Source organism: Patagioenas fasciata, chromosome 2 (genome assembly GCF_037038585.1).
Source record: "Patagioenas fasciata isolate bPatFas1 chromosome 2, bPatFas1.hap1, whole genome shotgun sequence".
Taxonomy (NCBI): domain Eukaryota; kingdom Metazoa; phylum Chordata; class Aves; order Columbiformes; family Columbidae; genus Patagioenas; species Patagioenas fasciata.
Window position 1 is genome coordinate 4,160,627 of NC_092521.1, and position 26,905 is coordinate 4,187,531.

Genomic DNA, 26,905 nt, shown 5'->3' on the forward strand with positions numbered 1-26,905 from the left:
TCAAGAGGATGGACCAGACTCTTCTCAGTGGTGCCCAGTGATGGGACAAGGGGCAATGAGCACAGACTGAAACACAGGAGTTTCCATCTAAATATGAGGAGAAATTTCTTTCCTTTGAGGTACCAGAGCCCTCCACCAGGCTGCCCAGATTGGTTGTGGAGTCTCCTCCTCTGCAGACATTCAAACCCACCTGGACACCTTCTTGTGTGATCTGCTCTGGTGAACCTGCTTTAGCAGGTGGGTTGGACTGGATGATCTCCAGAGATCCCTTCCAACTCCAACCATTCTGGGATTCTGTGACGTCTTATAGCATTTAAAAAAAGGTGTTAAGTTTACATCACGAGGAAAAAGAAGTAGCATGCTACACATGCGTAGATAGAATTTCCCAAAGCAAACTAGTTTGAGTGCTGTTTTGCTCTCTAAATTACTTTCAGGGATTATTTTGGAGAAAGAAGAAAATCTCGTGGCCAAACACACAAAAAACATCCTGTCGAAATATTTTTTTTTTCATCAGAAAAATAATGAAAAAAAAATTGAATTGGGATTATTGCTGTGATATTATATCATCCCATGTGCAAATTTTGTGGGATTAAAAACAAAGCCTTGGGTTACCCAAAGCCATACGACAGCATCATGTGGGAACTGTGGATAACTCAGATAGGTAGATGAAAATGTGCACCAGGCAATGAGAGCACAGGCCATACTACGTACCTTCAGGAAACTCTTCATATGGTAAATACCAATAATTTGAGACCACTTCTCTGGAAGAAAGAACAGTAAATTGCTGTGCATCCACTAAAGTGGTCATATTTCTGCACTCTGCCATTTAGAACAGAGCAGATGATACAAGGTACCTTCTTCCCCAGTTGGATATACTATTTTCCAATAGATATACGTAGGACAATGTTTGAATTTTAAATCCTTGGTAGACGTATCCTGGCAGGCATGGTATACCTCTGGCGGGATGATACCGTTCCTCAACACATACATATGTAGCAGATACTTGACATTTCCAAGATTCATTTCAAGGACAGTATAAATCACTCGGGAGCTGAAGTGTTGTAAATTTATGCTGGTGTTCGGCCATTGCCTTATAGCCGCTTTTATTCATACGGACTAAGGCTTTGCTGAAGAAAATCAGCAGGAAGAGCTGGTTATGACATTTTAGGGTAGTTTAAACAGTCTTTCCAGGCCTGCCTGGAAAATTAGTGTGAGTGGTTGTTCAGTGCCTCAATCTTTACCTCTGAGGGTTGTGGTGGAAGAATTAGAGCTCTGCTAAAATCAAATAGAAATCTAGGTGTTATCTGCCTTTTGTTGGAAGCAATAACCATGGCTCTTGATGACTCATGGAGCTGCAAATTGTATTTCATTGCACCCATCTAAGCCAATGTGACTCATTTAGCCTTAGTTCAGCATGCAGAAAAGACTATTTTATAAATCCTCCCGTGTGCGGAATTTTATAACATTATGTTTATACTGGAGTTTGCAAATGACCAACCCTAAGACATTTTAAACTTCACAAGAGCTGCCATAGTTTTTTCTTCCCCAGAACATCCATAACTGTGCCTATAGAGAGCCTGAGGGTCTTTTGTCTGTGGAATTAAGCTTGCTTCCAATTCTCCAAGTATATGGCAATTAGAATGAGCAAAATTCCTTTTTTTTATGCCAAAAGCAATTTCACCCCAGATTTGGCTTTTAATGGGAAATAAACCTGTACACATTACCAAAATACTCCACTTTTATTATGTGTGTGCGTGCTTCTCAGTATGTTGTATTGATTATTTTTAGTCAGAAGTTATAGTGATAAAAGAGGGTTGAGCTTATTAAAGTGCTAAAAAGAAAAGCATACTGTGAAACCTAAAGGGGCCCATTTTGGTTACTGCCAAGTGAGAACATTTTAAAATTCTCATTCATGAGCTCACTTTCCTGTCTTTGAATCGGTTTTACTGAAAATACTGCCTTGTGAAACCAATCCATTGTTGTCTCTATAAAGGCTCAGGTCATAGGGGTTATTCCTTGATACATTAGGACAAAAACCCCACTGTTACTCCAATAATTTCACATTTAAGACTCCTGTTGGTCATTAGCAGAGCTTGATCTCAGAAGATACATAAATAGATAAGGCTGAAAGACACCTCTTGGGGTCATGATGATTTCTGTCTCTGTGTGGAAAGAATGTCATAAAATCATGTCAAATTATGTCTAAAAGCTAGTTAGTTCTCCCACCTTCACTACTTCACTTTAAGCAGAAGATTAGAAGTATTTTCTTGTTTCCTTGATGCATTGGTTTGCAACCACCATCCACTTTGATGCAGCCCTGTCCCTCAGTTTAATAAAATGGTGATCACATCGCCTTAAGGTTTTTGTTTGTTTTCAAACTGTACCATAAACATCTCATCACAGACTGAGGACAGAAAATTGTTCCGGGATTCAGGCTCTTTGGAAAATACTGAACCCAGGACTGGGTTATCTCACTTAGAATCATAGAATCATTTTGGTTGGAAGAGACCCTCAAGATCATCGAGTCCAACTGTTAACTCAACACTGTCACTAACTCATGTCCCTGAGAACCTCTGTTCAACTGTCTGTTCAACTCCTCCAGGGATGGTGACTCCACCACTGCCTTGGGCAACCTGTTCCAATGCCTGACAACCCTTCCCATTAAGAATTCTTTTCCTAATATCCAATCTAAACCTCCCCTGCTGCAACTTGAGGACACTTCCTCTCATCCTGTCACTTGTTACCTGGGAGAAGAGGCCAACCCCTCCGTGGTCCAAGCTCCTTTCAGGCAGTTCAGAGATCAGAAGGTCTCCCCTCAGCTCCTGTTCTCCAGCTGAAACCCCAGGTCCCTCAGCCGCTCCCATCACACTTGTGCTTGTCCTGTCCCAACAGATGGGATGAGGGATGAGTTAACTCTGAACGCGACATGCGCCCTGACTCAACATATGAGATCAGGTGTGAATTAACTCCAGGTAATTCTTCACGGCAATGCGAAGTGAATGACAATCACTCCGGGGGTCCAATTATGAATTTACTAAAAGCACATGGTAGAATACAAATTACAACGATTAGTGACTTGGCAAAAGTATGTTATAGTACCACAAAACTTATCAATACATTGACAGCAAAAACCCTTCTAAAAACGATGGATTGGCAACAATTAGTAAACTGTAATGCAAAACTTAACAAGACTTTAGCAGCAGAACTTAAAATGGTATTACTTTATATGTTTAAGAAAAAGGAAGAGCGAGAAGAGGAAAACTAAGATATCAGAAAGAGAAAGGGAGAGAGAAAGAGAGACAGAGAGGGAGAGAAAGATATCACCACTCCACAGGTACATCGGTCCTGCGACGACCTCCGGAGGGGGGACACGTTGAAGATTTACACATCACCAACCTGTATCGAACGTGAGATTGTTTTATAACCCAGTTCATTTACATACGAGATAGGAGAAGGTGGTTTGTCTCCTCCCTCTGCTCGCTCTTCATGCTAATTAGGAAGACTCTTCTGGAAATGGGTCTGGGGTCTTCAAACTAAGGGAAAGTTCACGGTATTGAACGGAAGTGAGTTGTCTTGCCCGTCAGGGGTAGCTCTTGGTTCGTGGTTTCTTCTGGTAGTTGGTTGTCTGACAGATGGTTCATCTCTATCATCCCAATTAGGCCATGAGGCCTTTCACAGCAACACTGTTAGTTGTCCTTATCTTCCAAGGTGTCTGCCTTCATGTCCATAAAACTTTGGGAAAGATAAGATGAGGTGTCATCTATCTCTTCCTCCCAACGTAACAAAAACCTGATGTTTAAGGCATAACAAGGTCTTTGTTCTGCTGAAGATGCTGGGGGGAAGCACTTCAAGGTTGTCACAGTGCTCCAGCCCCTTCCCCAGCTCTGTTCCCTTCTCTCAACTCACTCCAGCACCTCAAGGCCGTTCTTGTAGCCCTTATTTGGGACAGAGTCACTGTCCTTTCATACTCAAGTCAAAGGAGAAAGGAAAAGGCAGACCCTTCCAGCAGGTTTTTTCAGTCTCTCTAAATCCTACCACCCCTCTGGAAATGCTTGCCTTTCCATCCTCAAGCAAAGTATCTTGGCAGAGAGCCTGGAACTGGGCAAGGTGAAGCTTTGAACCATCACTTGCATTCAGCAAAGATGCACTGACACAGCTGTGAGTGACATGTTCATCATTCACTTCTTAACGTCATTGATTTATTGCTTACTTCCTTGTCATTTGACCCAAATTCTCTTTCCTTTCCTAGCTTTCCTGTTGTTAATCAGCAGAAATATCAAGTTAATTGTGTTACATATTGATGTCTCTTTTTTATAGAGTTTTAGAGCTGTTTCTATGGGATCTTGTCTATTTCCCCCCCTGAGTCTCGGGATTACAAGCTGCTACAAAAGATATTTTAAATTGAAGATTTTCTTATTCTGAGGCTGGTATTCCCCTGTCAGGAGAACAAGTGAGCAGAAACAGAGCCACCAGGGTCCAACCTCCTCCTGTAACATCACATCAACTCATACAGGACATGTAGCACACATCCATCCTACTTGTGAAAGCCTGGGCTGGGAAAAACATAGATGGTGTTTGCAAAATATTGTGCATAACATATGACTAGCTAAGGGGGCGTTCACAGTGTTTAATTTTATCTAATGAAGACAAATATCCTTAGTCCCCCCAGAAGGGAGAGTAAAGTGGTGGCTTCCTCTGGAGGGCCATTTAGGGACACTAAATTAAGCTCCTGCTCTGATTTCCCCCTGCCCCAAGAGGAGCACAGAGAGATTACTCTTGTTTTAGTAGGATGTCTTTCATAAATTTCTCTGCTGTAACTCTCCCAGGTCTAAGTGATTAATTTTCTGATGACAGTCAGCCTTGAAGAGGCGTTGAGTAGTGAAGGTCTGCACTAAGATTCTGAGGAACATCAGATACATGAGGAAGTCCTGTTACTTTGATTGTCAAGGTGTTCAGTACATTCCCTCTACCCCTTCTGAATTTCCCAAAGCCCCCCATCCCAAATCCCATCACAAAGTAGCTTAATGCATAGAGACGCTTTCCTACATAAAGCTGTATTTTGTAACCGAAAAACATCGTCAGACTTTGTGCTTCTGAAATTAACAGTGATCCCAGCAGGATATTAGTTTTTTACCTGATTTTTCCTTTTTTTTTTCTCCCCATCTTAACACATGTCACAGCTTGGGTGTAGGAAAGTTATGACATGTTTGAGCTTTGGGTGGTTAGGAACTGAATTGCAAGTAATGCAAACTGCTGTTGCCCCAGTGGCTGGTTCTTACAGAACCTCCACAGAACATATACAGATTATTTTAGGCAAAAGCAATCTGGTTAACTATGCATCATGTAGTCATCCTTAACTCGAGAAGTCAATACTTGTCAACAACTAGGCAACTAAGAATTTGTCACCATGGGTGACAAGTTATTCTGGCTGATGCAGCCTTGGTTAATGACTTATTAACTCTTGATTTCTCTGCCTTGTGCCCTGTTCTTTCCATATGCAGAAAAACTTCTAAAAGACACTGCTAGAAATTGGATCGGGGCTTGTATGAATTAATATTTGCCAATTATGTAGCACCATCCTAACATGCAGAGAAAGCAAGCACTGCCCTGTCCTACAAAGCCAATCTAGCCCATCGGTATATGACTTTTCAGATATTTTTCACTTCTAACTGGAAAATATCAGGTGTCCGTCCGCTGCTACTCCTACAAAATATGTAGAATGACCAATTATTAATTTGTGGGTCAGCATCGATATCTGTTGGGAAAGACAGCAGGGCCACTCCTCCTGGAGTGAATGAAGGTAGGATATCTATAATATTCTTTTTAAATAGAAGAATGATCCCAATTGACAGTGATAGCACTAGTGGAGATGTGATATTAGGATTTTCCTTGTAAATTTGCCTAGGACCTTGTTATTATTAAGTAACAGGTTGAAATCTGTCTATTATGTTTCAGTGTGTGTGTTTCACTGTGTGTCTCAGTCATACCTATTTGAAGTAGACCCTGGGTAGGTCCACTCACATGGCAAAACCGCAGCTCAGTACAGTGTGCCATTCATGTTTCATGTTTGTCATTTTTTTGTCATTCAACACCAGTTTTCTTTTACTGGTTTTGAAAACAAAAATCTGATGTTTTCCCAGAAAAGCCCTCAGATCAATGCAATACTGGAAGTAAACTCTCCAAGGCTGTCACCGATGTGTGCATGTGTGTGAATGCAGCTCTTCAAAGGCTCTGTAGGAACAAATTTAATATTGCTTTACAGACAGAGTCAGTTAAAAGTTGAGTTAAAAGCCTTTTGATTTCTTCTTGCTGAATCCCGAATGCAAGGAAAACATTTGAGCAGAGATCAGTGATGCCACCCCAGGTCCAGAGTATTAAACTCTTAATAAAAATGGTTTCAGAAGCATCGGATATGGCCAGTAAAATTATTGTAATCAAAGTGCCATCCACGTAGTTTATTTCCTGTGTATGACAGTATGCATGATCTAAAATAAAAAGAACGAAACCCCATCTCTCCCAGGTGTAATACAAGAGGTTTCCATGTGTTGAGATGAAGTTTGTTTGTTCCGTGGTTCTTTTGGCTTGTGGTTTCTTTGCTCTTTTATTTTATTTTTTTTTTTTAATTTATGACAAATCCATAATTACATTAACAGACTTAAAACACTGTTTCACTTGAAAATGCCAAAATCTGAGCACAGCGACTTTCTGCAGTTTATTTGTAAAGCCTCATTTCTTGTGACAAAGGTGGCTAGTCTGATTAGTGTTCTTTCCTTCGAAAATAGAATAAACTACTTAAATCTTCTGTGGCACATCTTAATCCAATTCCTAATAATATAATTTGAAGAATTTTCATTATTTTTTTAAGGTTTAGATAAATCGCTGGAACCTGATTCTCTGTGGTTTAATTGCTCCTGGCCATTACACTCCACAGTGTAATAACTGCTCTAAAACCCACAGAAGCAGCCCAAGTGCACATATTCTCCTGTTGCGGCCAAAAATTGTTGGCTGCACATCTCTTAGGGGAGAAGCTGGTCCAGATTTCTAAGATTTCTGCTTGAAACACAACACCTTATTTGTAGGTTTTATACCATAAATGTCTTGCTTTCTAAGCATACCTCTGGAGTCAAATTTAATACTTGTCTTTGATGGAAGTGGGGAACTGCCAGCTGCCATGTGTAGGTGATAATCTTTCTTTTCTAGTCTCATTTTGATTCATCATGGTTTCTCCAACTTCACTCAACATCAGACCTCTCAATCTAGGAGGAAATTCTTCTTAATTTTAGGTACCAGCAATGTGTCTCAACCTGAGCCATCTGTAAAGACATTGCAGCTTGGGAATGTCATCCAGGAGTTTAGGCTGTGATTAGTCTGATCCCATCAGTGACAGCTACTGTAGACTGGGATGAATTGCACAGTGTGGTCTTGCTCCCTGTTGACTGTGACAGTGTCCAAGTCATCTGGGGATGGTCAATAACCCACACGTACTCATATGAATCTTATCCCTCGGCTCTAATAATGAGATAATTTCAGATACAACCTGTTGTGCCCCTTCTGGGATTTAACTATTAAATTTACCAACTTTGGGCTGATTTCCTTTGAATTCTCTACCAGCCTTTCCATCAGTTTCAGTAGGAATGGGCTGAGCTACTAAACTCCATCCAGCAACACATGAAGAGCTGTGATACTGCCTCTCACTGATGGGTTAAGTGTTCATCAAAATAGGTGGCGTTCCTATTTCTCTGTCGTCCTACAGCTTGCAAACAAGAGGCTGCTCATCTCTTTATGCCCATGAGTAAATTGCTGAATTGCTGTTGGTATAAAGTCTTTTGGTTTAGGTTTGTACCCTGTAATTATCTTCTATTATCTTAATTTGCAGATAGTATTGAAGCCAACATTGAGACTGCATCTTCTAATGTAGAATCAGCCAATGAGCAGTTGGCAAAAGCCAGTCAGCACCAAGTAAGTGGGACTAAAAAACCCTACGGATACATTCAGTAATAGTATTTAAAATAAAGAGAACACTTGGCGACTGGGAAACCACATGGCACATGGGCTGCGTTGGATTTGTGCTACCTGGAAAGATGATAGAGTATACTCTAAGTAAGAGCTAAACTTTTTTTCTTATATATGTGATTAAATTACTGTAACATCGGCAATTTCTGTTAGAGTAGTCATTAAGAGATCTGCATATTAAAGAGACATTTCCCAGTGGGAAACTCAACAATTAGCTACTGTTGTTCTTAGAAAGACATCATAAGAAGTGCATCATTTAAGTGTATATGTGCTTTTTATTGAAGTGTTTCCCTATAATCAGGCAACAGTGCTTTACAGAAACAACTGAATTGTCAAAAGACATGATGTGGTTGGTGAATAATGACTAAAGGATTGTTGTTCAGCACTCTTTAAAGGCAATTTGAGGGTAGGTGATATTTTTTTTCCTTTTCTTCATTGGAGCAAGAGTAAAACACACACACACAGACAAACAATAATATGTTTGAAAATAAGTTGACCAGAAAGAACTCTCTGATGATTATAGCTTATACTTTCTAGGGATGAAGGGGCAGGAGGGAAAGGCGAACAAAGAAAAAAAAATACTATCGGTTGCATCGGACTGACAGAACAAAAGCTGTTAGTTTCCTTTTTTCCTGAGTCATAAATTGCTTTGTTGAAGTCCAAAGTGTGTTTCATGTATCTGGAGTCTTGTGTGACAAAGCGTAACTGAGGTCCGTGTGAGTACATAGTGTTTCCTTGTTGGTCCTTGGACTCGCTGAATTCTGAAGGTCTGGGGCAAACCTTCAGATAAAAGAAGTAAGAGCCACAGCCATTTCACTCCACTGAAAAGGGGTAATGTGATTTTAAAATTATCTACAGCTTATTTTATGGTGAAACATGCTTTGCCGATTTTGGATAATAAGAAGAACTTTCGTAGGACTTTGATATTACAGAAACTAAGTGTGGCAAATACATTCATGACGTGTCACCCCGCATTTAGTCCTACATTTACCTAGAAAATAGCCTGTTGCATTTTTACAGCATGAAGTCTAAAATGAGACGAGAACAAATTTAATACTTGACAGTGCAGCTGCTTGCAGAGCTGCAAGTGAGTTAATGACAATTTTAGCTAAGAAGGTCAAAGAGTATTCAAGCAGAAAATGAACGCAGCACAGTGTAAAGGATCTCCTTTCTTCAGCCAGCAGGAACTGCTGAAATAGCCTGGCCAGTTAGGAAGTCCTTTATTCTTCAAATACCCTGTTTCCCCAAAAATAAGATCTACCCCAAAAATAAGCCCTAGCATGATTTTTCAGGATGTTTAAGAATGCTCGAAATATAAGCCGCACTCCAAAAATAAGCCCAAGTTACAGTTCATTTAAAAAGTCAATTTAAATAGTGTCCAGGCATCTATACATGTAAAAAAGTAATAAGTTTTGGATCAAAAATTAATATAAGGCCCTGTCTTATTTTTGGGGAAACAGGGTATGTTGATCAAGGTGAAGATATAACCATTTTTAGCAAGTCTGCTGTTGCTGGGAACATAAATGTGTACCAGCTAGAAAACACTTCTGATTCTCTCGTCCTTGGAACATGCCCGTATAGACAAATATTACTTAGATAAATTCTACTATCAAACAACATGTGCAATATAGACAGGTAGATACCCTGGATACTACTGGATGAGGATCACTAGACAGACGTCTGCAACCTCAGCATGATGTCAGTCACCTCTTTCATGAGGTTCCCTGAGATGCAGATGTAAAATAAGGTGAAGATTTTGTGACTTCGATTGCTGTCTTGGGTTTGTTGAGTGGCATGTGACACCCCCTCTGTTATGTGATGTAATATCTGCGCATCTTGCTTCCAAAAGGACATCATCCCCATAATGTGACAAAAACTGGCACACAGCCCTCAAGGGCTTTTGTAGGAAATGATGTTAATGCTGTGGGATACAGGTCGTCCTTCCAGGTTCTGTCTATGATTTGGGCTGCTTTAGAAATACCTAGAATGGATTTGGGAGGATGATCAACCACATGGCTTTATGGGTGAAACCCCTTTCAGGGCAGCTGCCGTAGTTTTGCGCACTTTAAATTCTCTACACTCTTCTATGTCCCTCAGAGATCAAAAGCACAGTCTGCTTTCTAATATTTTTCTGAGTATTTTTCCTTGTTTTGTTGAACTGTCAATTCATTAATCTATTTGGCTGCTACCTGTGACCTCTAGTATAGTGGGATTGTCTTGTAAGTGCAGACTGAGTTACATATATTGGTTACTTATTGCTGTTTATATGTATATATGTAAATGAATGTGTGTGTATGTAGTATTCCAATATCGACAAATCTATACATAAATTGAGAAATCAGAGCTGTCAACATCACTGAAACATTCAAACATAAGAACTACTGTAGACCTTAATGAATGGATTTCTGTCAGGAATAAAGATTAAGTGACTGTTTATTTAGCATAATGTTTGCATATAATACAGTTCACTCACTTCAACAATATGACTTGGGACACCAGTCCCAACCTGTACATTAACATGACAAAGCATGAGTAAATAGCTTTTCTTTAACTAGTACAAAACAAGGCATTTAGGTTCCCTGCCATGATAAAAATGTTTAAACAAATGTAAATATCTTTCTGCTGGGCTTCTTTGTTTGCATTTTAAATTTTGAAAGGTGCTCCTTCATCTCAAGATGTGTGTGCTCACAGTAGCATGTTATTGCTTTGTGTGAATTTTCATTTACTCCATCTAAAAAGCAAAACCACAAAACCATAAACCAATAATAGGGGACATAATAGGGAAATATATGGTAATTAAGGTAGTGTTGGCCAACTTTCAGGCTGGACAAGTGTGTGGCCCCTTCTCTCAACGAATAGAAGGGAACAGTAGACTGTGCAAATAAATGGTTCTGCTTCCCTCCTCTCTGTTTCCTTCCACCTGCTGCTCCATGGGCGTGCACATCTTCCCCCTTTCCATGGATGCATTGTGAGGTAGGTGTAGCTCTTCGCTGGTCACCATACAGAGGTGAGATACCAAGTCAAAGCCCTTCTGTGTCTCCATCGGACATGAGGCAGCTTGTCTCAGCAAAGAGTTGGGCATGGTCATTATAAGAGGCAGGATCGGACAGCTCAGGAAAGTAGATGTTCTCAATTTATCATTATGCTCTTGATCTTAGATGCCATGGGAAGTCCTTGAGTCCTTGCTGGGTACCATCATTTTTGTCTCTAGTCCCTCTTCTCCACTCAAGAATTCACCCCCTGATAGTAACACTTCTGTGCTTCCCCAGATAAATTGACTTAAGAGCCTTGGTAGTCAGATATTGTAGAAACTCTACAGACCACACGCAAAAAAAGCAATACCCATAATGTCTGACCGTGATGTAGAAAAGGTTTATCTTATTTTATTTTCCGTAATTTTTTCCCTGCCATTGTAAACCATTGTATGTCTTCTGATTTCAGCGCTACTCCGTTTAGATTAGTTGATAGGTACTTACTATGTCATGCTGCAATAGAAGATGTGGTAGACGAGCTTGTAATTAATCATGAGGAAAAAAGTTATTACATCCTAGAGGCATAAAAGGTTTAGTGGGAACTGTCAGAGTTTTGGAACAAATGCTCTGTTTAATTTTTTTCCCCTGATTTTAAACTATTATCATTACAGAATAATTGTTTGTGCTTGAACTTATTTTTACTACAAGTAACAGTTAAGTTGGGTCACTGCATTATCTGTAGAAACATGCAGGGTCAAAATACAGATGAAAATATTAATGTTGGATAGTGATACCAGGAGTAGAGGAACAAGAGGCCTGTTGCTATATGGAACCCGTCTTGGTCACTGAAACTTGACAATTTTACTATGTTGTCCTGCTTTTCACTACACAAATCAAGCTTAAAAAGCGACTGAGAGGCAAACAAGTCTGACAGAGAGAAGCCAGAAGAAGTAATCTCCTGCAGTAGACTTGCTTCAGTGTCTTTCGTTTCTGTGAGGGCCTCGTATCTCTTGGCTCTAAAGCAGAGATGATAACCCTTCCCATTTAATATCAATAGGATAGACTTGTCTCTTAAATTGTCCATGCACTTAAACCAAATGATTCACTAAAAAACTACTAATTTTAACATGGGGAAAATTCCTGTCTGGAAGATAGGGATTTATTGGACCAAAGATGGGTGGTGGCAGTATCTGAGTTAGGCATCTGGACTCCGTTTACATCAACCAGGAGAAGACATTGCTTCTAGGGCATGTCTTGGCTCATCTTACAGGAGATGTCTAACATAGGAGGGGTCTGTTCCCTCTGTTGTCTATAAAGTCCAGATGATAGCAACTACATGCAAACATTGGGCTCTTCATCATTACAAGGACATCGAAATACTAGAGAAAATGCAAAGGAGGTGATGAAGCTGGTGAGAATCTGGAGCACAAGTGTGATGGGAGTGTCTGAGGGACCTGGGGGTTCAGCCTGGAGAACAGGAGCTGAGGGGAGACCTTCTGATCTCTGAACTGTCTGAAAGGAGCTTGGAGCGTGGAAGGGACTGGTGTCTTCTCCCAAGTAACAAGTGACAGGATGAGAGCAAATGGCCTCAAGTTGCACCAGGAAAGGTTTAGATTGGATATTAGGAAAAAATTCTTCCCAGAAAGGGCTGTTTGGCATTGGAACAGGCTGCCCAGGGCAGTGGTGGAATCACCATCCCTGGAGGTGTTTAAAAGGCATTTAGATTAAATTCTTAGGGACATGGTTTAGTGCCAGTGTCAGGTTATGATTGGACTTGATGATCCTGAAGGTATCTTCCAACCAAAATCATTCTATGATTCTATGATTTCAAAGAAAAATTAATCCCATCCATATCACCTATCCCTTTATTGGAAAAAAAAAAAAAAAAGAAAAAAAAAGGGATCTAGACACCTGATGGTCTCAGTACCTGACTTTGAGACAAGCTTAGGTGAAATCAACATCACACAGTGGGGCCGACTGTGATGAGATGAGCAATTCTACTCTGCTTGGTTTGTTCATGGCTTCCTGCAGATGGATGGAGAGGAAGAAGAAGAAACAAACGCAGACTCCACAGATACATATTAAACCAGTTACTCTTTTTGATGCGAAGTTTGGCCTAAGTTCAGCTTGGCCGCACTGACTGAAGGACTCTGTGTGCTGACTGTTGGAGCTAATTTGTTTTGGAAGGGCTGCTTGTTTTTCTCTGATTAATGCTGGTTACTTTCCTTCCCTGTATCCTCTCTGGAAGTCAAGCTAATTTGGATTCACTGGCATCAGAAAGGCAAGCAACAGTTCAGTGACCCACTTGTGTAGTCTAAGAACAATGAGGTTTTTTCCTGTAAAAAACAATTCCTGGGTCTGGCTTTCAGGGATACACAGAGGGGCATTTTGAAGGCTGGAGCTTTAAGGAAAAAAGTCTTCTAAATCTGTGAAATTTGCAGAGAGATCTTATTGCCCAGGGATGGCTAAAAAAGGGCTGGCTTCAACTTTTGCACAAAAAACTCCTTGGTGTTTTAAAAATGAAAGAAAATTTATATTTCCAAAATCACCTTCTCAGAGTCTTTGAAATTTCCTGCTAGCCTCTTAAAGCCACTTGCTACTTATAAATACTGTGATAATGAGGATTGTCTTCTCCTGTTCCCTATGGATATGCCCTAAGATCCTGACTTACACTGCTGTGAAATTGTTTTAAAGCTAATAGTTCTAAAACTACGGTGTATGGCCAGTTAGCACCACAATATGGTGGGATTGCACTGCAAAGCCGCAGTGGACTGGTGGGGCTGGAATATCTCATTGAAAATACAGTTTCATAACTATATATGTTAAGATCTTAAGGCAAGAAGATGCTTGTAAGGCAGATTTCGTACCAAGATGCAATGACAATCTACTGCTAACTATCAGATGCATCATATACAATCAACCTCATGTTGCTGCTGCTTAGCTGTGTCTGTCGCCAATATGAGCATGGCTGAGTTTGCTTCTTCTTTGGGTAATTAGCACTTGCAAGTTTTATTCGGGGGATTATGAAGTGATTCTTTCTCCTGGCAGTTTCTGCCTGTGAAAGTGATGGAAGCTGAATTAAAGCTGCAATAGGAACTCAGAGCTCCGTGAGGACTCCAAGCAGAAGCCATTACTGAAGTGATTGTGTAATTACATGACTGAACCTTAATCCTCCTCTTCAGCAGCAGAAGGAAACTTTGCCACTATCCACAGGCCTCATGATCCCGTGCCATGACCTTCAGTTAGTAAAAGAAATCCTCCACAAATGGGCCGAATCTTTTAAAAGAGCAGCCCATTTACACTCCCTTTCTACTTTCTGCTTCTCAGTCTGCAGCAACACACTCACTCCAGAAACCTCAGCCTGGCCTTCCCACTCAGAACCGATTTCTTCACCTTCAAAGCCATTTTTCTTTCAAAGCACTTGTTTTCCTACCACCCTTCCCTCTCCCATTAAGCAGTATCTTTTCATTTTTGCTCTCAATTCCAGTCTCTCAGTCCTCCCCTGTTGATGCATGGCTGCCAGCAACACTGATGCTTCAAATACTCTTTACCTTATAATGACCCCACTAATTTTCTTGCGTATCACCTCTCAGACGGTCTGTAGCACTGTGCCCTTGTGGCCAGGAAGGCCAATGGTACCTGGGGTGGATTAGAAGGGGGTGGTCAGTAGGTCAGAGAGGTTCTCCTGCCCCTCTACTCTGCCCTGGTGAGACCACACCTGGAATATTGTGTCCAGTTGGGTCCCCTTAGTTCCAGAAGGACAGGGAACTGCTGGAGAGAGTCCAGCGCAGGGCAACAAAGATGCTGAAGGGAGTGGAGCACCTCCCGTGTGAGGAAAGGCTGAGGGAGCTGGGGCTCTGGAGCTTGGAGAAGAGGAGACTGAGGGGTGACCTTATTAATGTTTACAAATATAGAAAGGGTGAGTGTCAGGAGGATGGAGCCAGGCTCTTCTCGGTGACAACCAATGATAGGACAAGGGGTAATGGGTTCAAACTGGAACACAAGAGGTTCCACTTAAATATGAGAAGCAACTTCTTCATGGTGAGGGTGCCAGAGCCTGGCCCAAGCTGCCCAGGGAGGTTGTGGAGTCTCCTTCTCTGCAGACATTCAAACCCGCCTGGACACCTTCCTGTGGAACCTCAGCTGGGTGTTCCTGCTCCATGGGGGGATTGCACTGAATGAGCTTTCGAAGTCCCTTCCAATCCCTAACTTTCTGTGATTCTGTGATTCAGCCTTGATCCAACTCCTTAGTACGTGTTTGCTCCAACTTTCAGACTGCTTATGTCTTGGCAGTGTGCTGTGGCCAATAAGTAAGTCCTTGCAGGACAGTACTTTGAAAAATTGAATTGTTTCACCCTTTAATTTCCCTCAACAAATGGGCAGCAGCAGGTGTTTGGGATAAAATGACTGCTTCCTTTTTTCTTTGCTCCATCGGCTCCCTGTTAAAAACAGGCTGAGTTTTCAGATTTAAGAGTGTTTTATTTTGAAACAGGTTCTGTTTGTGTGTGTGGTTTTTTGTTTGTTTGTTTTGGAGGTTTTTAGTGGCTTTTTTTGTGGCTTTTTTGTTTGTTGTTGTTGTTTTGGTTTGGTATTTTTTGTTTGTTTGTTTGTTTCACTGTATTTGAATGCATCCCATTTACAGAACAGCTGCTTACATAGGAAATGGTTTTCAAGTCAGCAGCACTCCAAGTGATAAATTAGCTATATGAGTATAGCAACTTAACCTCAGTGAGGCCTGAGCCACAACATTTATTTAAACCTATCCATTTTTTTTCCCTTTAAATAATGCATCTGTGTGATCAAATATTTATTGGGAAAAGGTTTGTTTAGAGCTTTTGGATGTCATGCAGTTGGGTGCTGTTTCATGTAGGTAAAATCTTTCTATTTGTAATCGTGGCTGAACATCTCTTCGTTTGTACCATCAAAAAGAGAGAGTTGACTCAGCCAGGTGGTAGCTTAATTTTTTATTATAAACCATGGCCAGTAGGATTTTTGGAAGGAAAATAAATATTAAAAATGGTTTATTTTGAGCTCACTTTTTATTTAAGCAAAAATCACTCTTTTCTCAAAGAGGAAGGGAAAAGGGCAAGAATGGAGGAGAAGGGAACGATGTGATGGAAGGGTTGGGAGTAAATTTAGTGGTGAGGTGTTACTGATGAAGCTGATGAATGGGTAGTTGTAGTGTTTACTGATCATCCACCTCGGTGGCATCCAGCACTGGGACTGTATCAAGTCAAGATTCAGGAATATCCATTACATTATGCACAGTGGTCTGAAATCAGCGTTTCAAAGGCGAGAATTTCGCGAGTGAAAGCTGAACGAGTCTGATCTGTGACAATTCAGAGACGGCAGAAGGAAATCTCATGCTGCCTTTTGTTTTTCTAGTTCATTTGTTTAACAAAATCTCTTTCCAGGTTACAATTTCATTTTGAGGGGTCAGAGATTAAAAAGCAATTTTCCCTCACTGACAGCAGCATAAACTAGTGAGTTACATTTCTCTTAATGGTCTCATTTAACAGAGGAGTGGATGGAAATCTTTGGTTACTGAGTGGAAAACCACGTTTAGAGTCATCCTTGTGCCCAGTGGCAGCACATATAATCAATTGCATTGCCCAAAGGTCAAAGTTTTGAGAAATGGTCTTAAGCTTGCCTGTTAATGGGAAGTTAGGAATATTGGAAGTAGAGATGTATATCTAACCTGGATCCAGAGAAAACCAGGAGCAGAAAATAACTATGCCGGTTGGAGTCCCAGCTGCATGGCCTGAAGCTGTATTGAACTGGGCCGTGAACTTGTCAGATCTCATCAAATAGCAAAATAGTCGAGTTTGGTCTGTGTTCATACTGGAAACCTCCACTGAAAATCTTCACATGCAGACAGCAGTGTGTTTCTGTTCATTTTCTGAGTGACTCCTTTCTGGCACAGGGACACCATCCAAACAGTGTCACCATTCCTGAGCTGTTTCAACAAGTTTAGATAATTAGTGTCAGTAGTGTCAGAATTCTAGTATGGGGATTTATATTCTGATTTCTGCGCCCTGATCCTTTACCTGTTTTTCATAAGCATCAGTTTATCATTTAATCTTTTCCACCAGGACAGCATATGGACCTATAGGCAATATAGTGTCATTTCATCTGATAATTGGTCTCTTCTCACAAGTAGCAAGTGATAGGACAAGAGGAAATGGCCTCAAGTTTCACCAGGGAAGGTTTAGATTGGCTATTAGGAAAAAATTCTTCCCAGAAAGGGTTGTCAGACATTGGAACAGGCTGCCCAGGGCAGTGATGGAGTCACCATCCCTGGAGGTATTTAAAAGACATGTAGATGTGGTGCTTAGGGACGTGGTTTAGCGGTGAACTTGGTAGGATTAGATTTGCAGTTGGACTCGATGATCTTAAAGGTCTTTTCCAACCCAAATGATTCTATAATTCGATGACTTAGTACTTAAAATTTAGACAGCTGGTAGAAGACAAGCTAAGCTTCCTTTGCCCATACCCCTGGAAGACAGTTCATCCACCTTCAAAAAAGTGCTTATCTACTAGGCAGCTGTGATTTTATTTCTTTGTCTAAAAATAAATATTTGGTATCCTTTTGTGCTGAATAGAGAATCCTGCTGTGTTTCTGGCTTCCACTATCAAAATCTGTTGTTCCTCCTGAAAAAACAAGTCACTTCTGCCAGTTGTGTTTAAATGTTACAGAGAACCTGGGGCATCTCAAATGGTCAGAAGCAGCTGAGAAAGTAAATGTTTATTCCCGTGTTGTGTTTTAATAACTATATTGATCACAAAGGGAAAATTATATGTAAGGGGAAAGAAGTTACAGAAGATGAAATTGTTTTTATTTCCATTTTGAGAAAACGTGGAAGCCCTTTAATCAAAGGTCTTTTCCGTATTTCTGAAAGAAATCACAGTCCTGGTAGGATACATTTGTAGAACAGCTATCAGGTCACAGCCTGGCTTTGTCGGAAGTGGAGAACAGGAATTGTGAAGTACAACTTATGTTCAAGAGATGAAAAGAGAGTGAATTATAGTCTCACTAAATCTGGCTGCAGCTCCACACAGAGCTCTTGAAGGCATTTTGAAATGAAGAATTAAAAGGATGGAGTTCAGTGAGGAGTGGGACAAAATGGGTTTTCATTTTACTTTGAAAAAGTAATTGCATATCTTTCTTCGTGAGGATAAAGGATTTCTTTCAGCAAAGGTGATGAGAAAGACTTGACTTCTTGGTCTTCAGAGAAACATTTTGTAAAATTATATCACATAGGGATTGTTCTTATTTAGAAGATTCACAGGGAAGGAGATGCTGCTGCTTTGCCATAGCTTGTTCTTGTACGGTCAACTCTCACATCTCTTCAGGTTGTTCTACATCAGACACTGCTACGAGTTCAGGCTGAGCAGCTCAACCTTGTCTTTGACAGTATCCAATCATTCCTGTATTCTATACTGGGCTGCTGCATATATGCATATCTCCAGCAGTCTGGGGGTGATGTGTTTCCTCCTCATTTCCTCACATGGAATATGGTGACTAAGCACAGCTCTCGCTCGATTTCCGATAAGATGGCACAAAGTGACTGGATTTGTGTAGGTGAGGTTCTTAGGGACATGGTTTAGTGACGGTGTTAGGTTAACAGTTGGACTTGATGATCTTGAGGGTGTCTTCCAACCAAAATGATGCTGTGATTCTGTGTAGGCCACAGAAAATGTGGTTTCAATGTTTACACCTGGTCCACAATAATATGGCATGTGTCAGTGCTTCCCTAAACAGCTGAAGGAATAAGCTTGATTGGGGTTTGATTTGAAGACCTGACTTTATCTTTCTGCTCTGTAGGGCCCTACATTTGATTTGAATGCCTAAACTCCCATTGTATTTGGTGAAGGTGGATGGTACAATTCAATTGCCCAACAGGCATCCAGTGCCATTGATGATGGCACTTGGGAATTGCAAACAGCCACGTAACACTGACAGATATGAGACAGAAACTACAGTAAACCCACGGCCTCCTGGGCTGGCAGCTGGAGGTGACACTGGGTGCTGGTGTGTGAGCAAGTGCATTGCCAACTCAATGCAGTCAATAGGGAGTGGAAAAAAGATTCATCTGACATCACAGTAAACATGTATTTTGTATCTGATTCACTCCCTAGTCTTTACAAGGGAAGTCGAGTGGTTCTGCCATCACCACAATAAGAGCTTGGACATCAGAATATGTGTGTGGATGTGTAGCACATCAGGTGTGGCTCCACATAGATGAATTGGTGAGATATGGACTTGAAGAGTGGAAAAAAAGTGGGTGGAAAATAGGCTGAATTGTCAGGCTTAAAGGGGTGGAACTGGCTCTGTCTGGCCCAGGGCAGCCCATGGCCGCCCAATGCATAATTATATGCTAATAGCTGTACCAAAGTTTGAAAAGAAAAAAAGAAAATAAGAAAAAAAGATTAGTGCTAAGTGTTATTCATCATATTTTTATTGGACTCTAATATCAAGCAAGCCAATTTTTTTGTTATGCTTGATAGTTAGAAAAAGCATCAGGAGAGCTGATTTTACCTCTTGGCTATTGATCATAATCCAACAAACATGACTTATTAGTGAGATAAGCTTAAAACAAAAATCTTATAATTACCTTTTTTTTTTTTTTTCACATAAAAGCTAGGCATAACTTAAGCTAAAAATCAGTGACTTAGATGTATTTGTAATCTTCTCTAATATAAAGCAGGCATTTTGAAAACAGATTGTCTAACACAGTAACAGCTTGCTGTAGATTTTTGTCATCTGATAGAAGAGCAACGTTTGGGCTGTAGAATCCCTGTGGGCCCTCTGATCAACAAAAGAGACTAACAACTATAGAGAGAGATCCAAATCTCCATAGGCTGTTAAAACACCATAAGTCAGAAAACATTCAACTGTGCCTTGGACTTGTAGTGTTGTAGGAAATTAATATTTAATTCATTTTGATACAGTTGCTTCCATTTTTGCACTGTTTTCAGGCTAAGAGAGGAATTTACTTCAAGTCCAATGATTTAGGCTATGAAATCTATGGACAACCCAGAACGTACATGGCCAGCTGAGATATAGGTCCTATGCATCCATGAGGTCTTAGTGCTTTTGTGAGAGTTGCACCTCACAGATGCCTTCCCAGATAGGTACTGGGGAAACTGGAGCAGACTGGGATGAAGTTCTTCGGTGGAATGAACTTAAAAGATGAGGAAACATCTAAGGGAACCATGCCCACTTTGTAAAGCACAATTAAATTATTACATTTTTTTAAGATGTCCCTTCAGAAAAAGAAAAAAAAAAAAAATATATATATATATACATACAGTGGGTCAAAAATTCATTATGTTTTTTACTTCACAATAAATAATGCAGTAGCTCCAGTTTTAATGGGCCCATATTTGCCATAGCTTGCTTTTTTGCCTAGTGAGTGATAATACATCATTCTTTTTTTATACAGTGCTGTCCATTTATGAGAAACAATTCTAACATCAGTCCTTTTTACTGTAGAATACATTTTTCTTAAATAGATCTGAAACATATAAAAAAGTGAAATCAACTCTGTTCTTATTTATCTTCACTCTTTAGAGTGTATCCCAGTGGATATTGCACTTTTCCTGAAACTTTTTTTTTTTAATAGCTTAAAGAAAAGGAAATCGTCTGTAACTTCAGGCTTTCACTGATGTCAAAGGCACACTTCACATTGGCATTAATGGAACTAGAATAGAACTCTATCCACTATACAGGTCATATTTGCTGATTTAATAGTACTGGAGAGAATTCGTGAACATGCAGGTAAATGTATTTATGTCTAAGCACAGAAATCTTAAATTCTACTCATCGTCTTCAAGCTTTCCCTATCTCCCCAGTTGTGTCTTTAAAAGATAAAGGGGATATTATTGAATATTTAGGAGTATAAGGATGTAATAACAACTGATTTCAGCTATCACCAGTATAATAAAAAATCCCATTATCACGTTATTCTTTAAGTTCCAGTTTCTTTGACCTAAAAGGAATATGAATGCCATGTATTCATATAAATGGGTATACATTGCTGTCTTCTTTCTTATTCCTGGGAAAGCAAGTATTGCATTTATCCCCAAGACTCAGAAACCACAGACCAAATGGTACCCTCCTACCTTTATTTGTACATCCCATGTTTCCAAGGCATTCTATTGTCTTGAAATTACGTGGGATGGCCATTGTCTGGAGGTGCCTCTTTGTTGTTTTGGAAGGAGTGTAGGACATCTGGCTTCCTATTTTGAGCTTCTGAATTAGACATCTGAAGTCCAGTAGGATAAGCCTCAACACCAATGCTTCAGAGAAAGATGTAAGAAACCTTCAAGTGGACAGACGTGTAGCACCGTGAAGTTCCTTGTAGTTACTTTCATTTCAGGTTCAAAGAGTCGGGCTTCTAATTTCTTCCGGCCCTTCTTCAGTAATATTGATGGACATGCAGCCATGGACATAAAGAAACACCTGTACTCACTTCTTGTTCCAAAGCAGCTCAACAATATCCAGTCTAATGATATGGTGCATAACAAGTAGCTTTTGTTATTTTTTTTTTCTCTTAATACATCAACTTTCCGCTTCATCATACACTTTTATTTTGTGTTAAAACTTTTTTTTTTTTCCTATTTTATTTTATTGTGTTATCTGCATGATCTAATCCAAGGAATAGAGAGCCTGCTGATGCTCAGCAATATTTCTCCCTGTCCATACCAGATATAAGTAGATCTAGATAGTGAAGAAACAACTGAAATTATTTTTTGGCAACTGTTAGCATGGCCCAGTTACTCAAGTACTCTTTGTGTAAAATGAAGGGTTAAGGCTGAAAATCAAAACTGGTCTATAGTTTCCTGACAAATGACTTCATGTCAGCTCTGAGTAGAATCACCAAACGTCCACTCAGCTTTCAGCAATGCAGGATCACACATCTTAACCAAATTTCCTTACATCTTAAGCCAAAGGAAACCCAAGTAATGTGCATCTTTGCCACAAGCAAAGAGATAGAATTCCTTATAGTTCAGCTGATGTGTGGGATGGGAGTTATCTCAAGTAACTTTGCGTGTATCCAGATTAGGAATGAATCACTGAGTGTGTTGTCTAGGCACTCTACATATTCACTAGAGATCTAGGAGGTATTATGATCCATGTGTATGTCTACTCAAAGATGGGATCAATGATGCCGTAGACTGGCTGTGAGGTCTTTTACTGTCTCAAACATGGGCTGTGCCATATCTCTCAGGTCCCGATAGACGTGCCGGATACCACAGGGCATCTCATCTCCAGATGCTTGCCTTTAGGTAGCTGGTTTATGAGCTGCACTTGGACAGATCCCATTGCAGGACAGTTTATTATACCACATTATTGAGTTTGAGTTCTTACTTCAGTGATAGGCTGTGCCTTGGGTTGAGGGCATATGCTTCAGAATCCTTAAAAATCATTCTTTAATGTGGCTTCAGTGTGAGTGTTCATCACATTAGACAAGGACAGTTTAATCTCTGCCTGGTCTTGGACACTCGTTTTGAAACACGAGGCAGTTACCCAGAGTTTACACGAAAGCAACAGGAGTGATAGAAGAGCTTACAAGCCTGACTGCAGAGGAAAGATTACAAAAAGAGAGTTGGTTAAGCTGAAAAAAGAAAAGATGGAGGTGAAGATAACCATCTCCTGATACATAAAAGTCTACTGCAAAGAGGAAAAGAATAATAATTGCTTTTTTGTCATTTGTTTATTACAGTTGGGAAGAACAAGAAGTAATGGACTTACTTAAATTGCTGCAAGAAAGAATCAGGGTAGATATTAAGAAAAGCTGCCTAATGATAAGGAGCTTGAAACACTTTCTGGGGACACTTTAGAATCTCAAGCACTGGATATCTGAAGCAGTATCTAGTGAAACGTAGTTCCAGAACGGTGCTTGTATAATTGCTTTTGCTGTTGCCTGTCAGATCACGCTGCAAGGTGCAATGTAAATGTAAACAGGACATGTTCATATTGTATCACAAACCATCATTATTTAATCAGAAAATGCTGCAGCCATGAATCATTCTTTGATTTTCATTCTCATCCTCTTCCCCTCAAATAAAAAGTGCTCCTGTTAGGCACCTGCTTTAGGGACCAATATCACTGATTTAATTTGACAGAGGTGATGAGACTCAGCATTTTCTGTCAACTTTGGTTAGACTGGCTGTTGGGTACAAATCCCATAAATCACTTTGCTTTATTCCAATATTTTCTACCTGGCTTTCAGGTGTCTGGGACTTGCTTTACCATCACAATTTGCTCTCCAAATCATTTCTGCAGAGGAGGAGTGAATAAAATTATAGTGTGAGTCTTCAGTAGTGCTTTGGATGAGGTAGTTGAGCCACACAAACAGTGCAGGTGAGGTATGTGGCGGCTGGGTTGGCATTGCACTCTGCTTGAAGACTAACAGATAATCATCACTTTTCACTTTAACAAACTGCTGTTCCTCTGAGTCCTGGTTGTGTTTGATTAGCATCAGGGCTGGAAATAAGGAGGATTTGCAGGAAGAGCAAGAATTAATGTGCTGGCAGAATTCAGGTGGGAATGCATCTGTACTGCTGAATAAATTAAGGCCAGGGGCTACCTTGTGGATCCACAGCCTGTTCATCTCCCCATAGTTAAATTATTTCCCGTGCAGAAAAAAGGTGACAACCTCCAAACTGTCCATTAGGACTGGTTGCTGTCAGGTGGGTCATTCTTGGGGACAACAGGACAAAGCTGCATCAAAAAGCATGCGTGGGTGATGAAAAGCCAGCTTTTGTGTCTATACCTCATCCTTCTTTGAGTTTAGAGTATGGAGGTGCAGCTTTGTCCCAAAGTTTGTGCAGGGGCTGAGGGCACTGACACTATCTGCCTGTCTTAGAATCATTTCAGTTGGAAGAAATCCTCAGGATCATTGGGTCCAACCATAACATAACCTGATTCTAGCACTTAACCATGTCCCTAAGAACCTCGTCTAAACACCTTTTAAACACCTCCAGGGATAGTGACTCCACCACTGCCCTGGGCAGCCTGTTCCAGTGCCCAACAGCACTTTTTGTGAAGAATTTCTTCCTAAGATTCAATCTGAACCTTCCCTGGTGCAACTTGGGACCATTTCCTCTCATCCTGTCACTTGTTCCTTGGGAGAAGAGACCAACCCCCTCCATGCTTCAAGCTCCTTTCAGGCAGTTCAGAGATCAGAAGGTCTCCCCTCAGCTCCTGTTCTCCAGCTGAACCCCCCAGGTCCCTCAGCCGCTCCCATCACACTTGTGCTCCAGCCCCTTCCCCAGCTTCCTCACCTCCTCTGCACTCTCTCTAGTACCTCAATATCCTTCTTATGATGAGGGGCCCAAAACGGAACACAGGATTCAAGGTGGGGCCTCACCAGTGCCGAGTACAGTGACACAATCACTTCTCTAGTTCTGCTGGCCACACTACTCCTGATACAAGCCAAGATGCTGTTGGCCTTTTTGGCCACCTGGCCCAGGGGTTTGGCTGACCATGTTCAAGGCCAGCTCTGATACGCACCACTCTGTATCCTTGGATGACACTGTTGCAAGAAAGACCCATGGGAACAGCATCTCTCTGCATGGGAGATGCAATGAGCCTCAGTCCCTTGCTCTTGGTCCCTGTCTGAACTCTGCTGTAGCTCTGCCCTGCCATGTCCCATGCTGAACTTGACCCAAGTCACGGATTTGACTTTCTGGCTTAGCCTTGAACCTTCCTCATTTCTACAGATGTGTCTGGAGGTCACTGATCCTTTGGCTAACCCTGATTACTGTCTCCAGACCTGCTTTACTCTTGCTGGGATACTATGGGACTGAGTCCTTGTTAGTGAGGATGCCATCCCAGCTCACTTTACCATCACCCTCTCTCCTGGCTTGCACCTTACTCTTGCAGCTCCCTGACAACTTAAAACAAAAATTCTCCTAGGGATGCATAGACGTCATTAACACTTGGAATCATTTTTAAGAAAGCTGGGCCCAGTGTTCACAGGGATGCAAATATATCAGTGCAGTTCACTAGCTCTGGCAGTTGCACTTTGAATCACAAGAAGCCTAAGTTTTATTCTTGATGATCCAGTCAGAGATAAACTTTGTATGCTCCTTGGGGTCTTGTTTGATTCAGTGCACTTTTTTTTTCTGGGTTGCTTTTTGAGATGTGTTTACAAACACAAGGAACAGCTTTTTAACCCATAGATTTTGAAATAGTTGGTTTACTACTGATGTTACTTTTCTATGGCCTTAAAGAAATTCTCAATTTGATAAGACAGGGGTTTTTTTCAGGGCTAGAGGAGATAATAGCATCAACATGAGGAGGTAACTGCAACACTACTTGGACCCTTAGGCTCTGATGGAGGCTAATCCCAAATAACATATGCAAACAAATCTTTTTCGCCATGATCACAAAGGTGATAGTCATTAATTATCTGTAAGCCTCTAGAATTTACAACTAAAATTCAGTTTTTGGGAATAGATACGATGGAGAACAGAGGAGAGGAGGGGTGACATATTTCTATATCTACCTGGAAATTCATTTTAAAGGGAGGAAGAATGCTGAAAATAGGTACTATTTGCATAAAGCCAAATTGCGTTGGTAGAAATGACATTAAATTTTGGATATTGCACTTAGAGAGGGTTTAAACATAGCAGAGGATCAGCAGCTTGAAATAAAATAGCACCTGAAAGTCCAAGGATTTGGAAATGAGAGCAGCATTCCAAAGACCAGACAGCAGATTGATCTGTGCGGTGGGAAGTGAGACCACAGGGTGATACAAAGCAGCAGACGGAGGTGAGAGGCAAAGTCTAGCGAACGAGCGCCTACATTTTTAAATTCATGTTTCTTTTTAATCACTTGCAGCACTTTCCAGCATGCAGCGAAAGAGCCACAAAGTCAAATCTGCTCTTGGTATCGTCATGAATCTGTAAGATCATCATGGAATTAGACCAGAAATAATCTGGTATAAAGAGAGCAGAATATGTCCCAACCTCTGGCAGTGCTGCTTCTGGACCAGGTGAGGGATGCTTTCTTCTTTCTCACCCCCTGAGCCATTGCCTTGCTGAACAAAGCTGTGGTGAGATGCCTGCAGTGTCTGCTGGCCACAGCATGCTGTGTTGCACAGCAGCCTGCTGCATCAATAACCATTACCATCTACATACAGTGGCTACCAGGAATTAGATTACTTTGCAGCGTGTATCCCCAGTCTTCTTCAGCAGCGTTGCCTTCAGTGACAGGCAGTGTGGGTATTGCTTTATTGCTTTTCTCCAGTCTGCCTTGCATTTTAGCATCCAAAGCTAATTAGGATTGAACAACAGGAAAAAAAAATAGTCATTGAATGCCTCTTCTCAAGCAGATCATAAAATTCTGGTGTACATGCTTTGTTTGCAGAAGTGGATAAAATGTTGGTCACCATGTAGCCATCCACAAATGGCTCTTCAGTAAGAAACAAACACAGAATCATAAAATCGTAGAATCATTTGATTGGGGAAGAGACCCACAAGATCAACTCCAACTGTTAACCCAACACTGTCACTAAACCATGTTCCTAAGAACCTTGTCAACGTGTCTTTTAAACCCCTTCAGGGATGACGACTTCACCACTGCCCTCGGTAGCCTGTTCCAATGCCTGACGACCCTTTCTGGGAAGAAGTTTTTCCTAATATCCAATCTAAACCTCCCCTGGTGCAACTTAAGGCCATTTCTTCTCATCCTGTCAGTTGTTCATTGGGAGCAGAGCCCAATCCCTCCCCCTCTACAACCTCCTTTTAGACAGTTGCGAAGAGTGATGAGGTCTCCCCTCAGCCTCATGTTCTCCAGATTGGACTCCCCAGGTCCATCAGCCGCTCCTTATAAGAGGACTTGTAGGGCAGAACTTTGCCTCATGCTCTCTGATCCTGTATCTTGCCACCAACTGTTTTAATAATGT

The 26,905-nt window shown here is 40.9% G+C and overlaps 1 protein-coding gene across 14 annotated transcripts in view; it reads left to right on the forward strand.

Moving 5' to 3' along the window:
- TSNARE1 (t-SNARE domain containing 1) overlaps positions 1 to 26,905 on the forward strand; it is a 535,013-nt gene that overhangs the window by 340,523 nt on the left and 167,585 nt on the right. For 10 of the 14 annotated variants that reach the window (XM_071803753.1, XM_071803759.1, XM_071803750.1 and 7 more), the window contains one exon: positions 7,877 to 7,959. The exons of the other annotated variants lie outside the window; for them this stretch is intronic. In XM_071803753.1, coding sequence (XP_071659854.1) covers positions 7,877 to 7,959 — 83 coding nt within the window. The remainder of the gene's footprint in view (positions 1 to 7,876; positions 7,960 to 26,905) is intronic. 14 annotated transcript variants of the gene reach the window in all.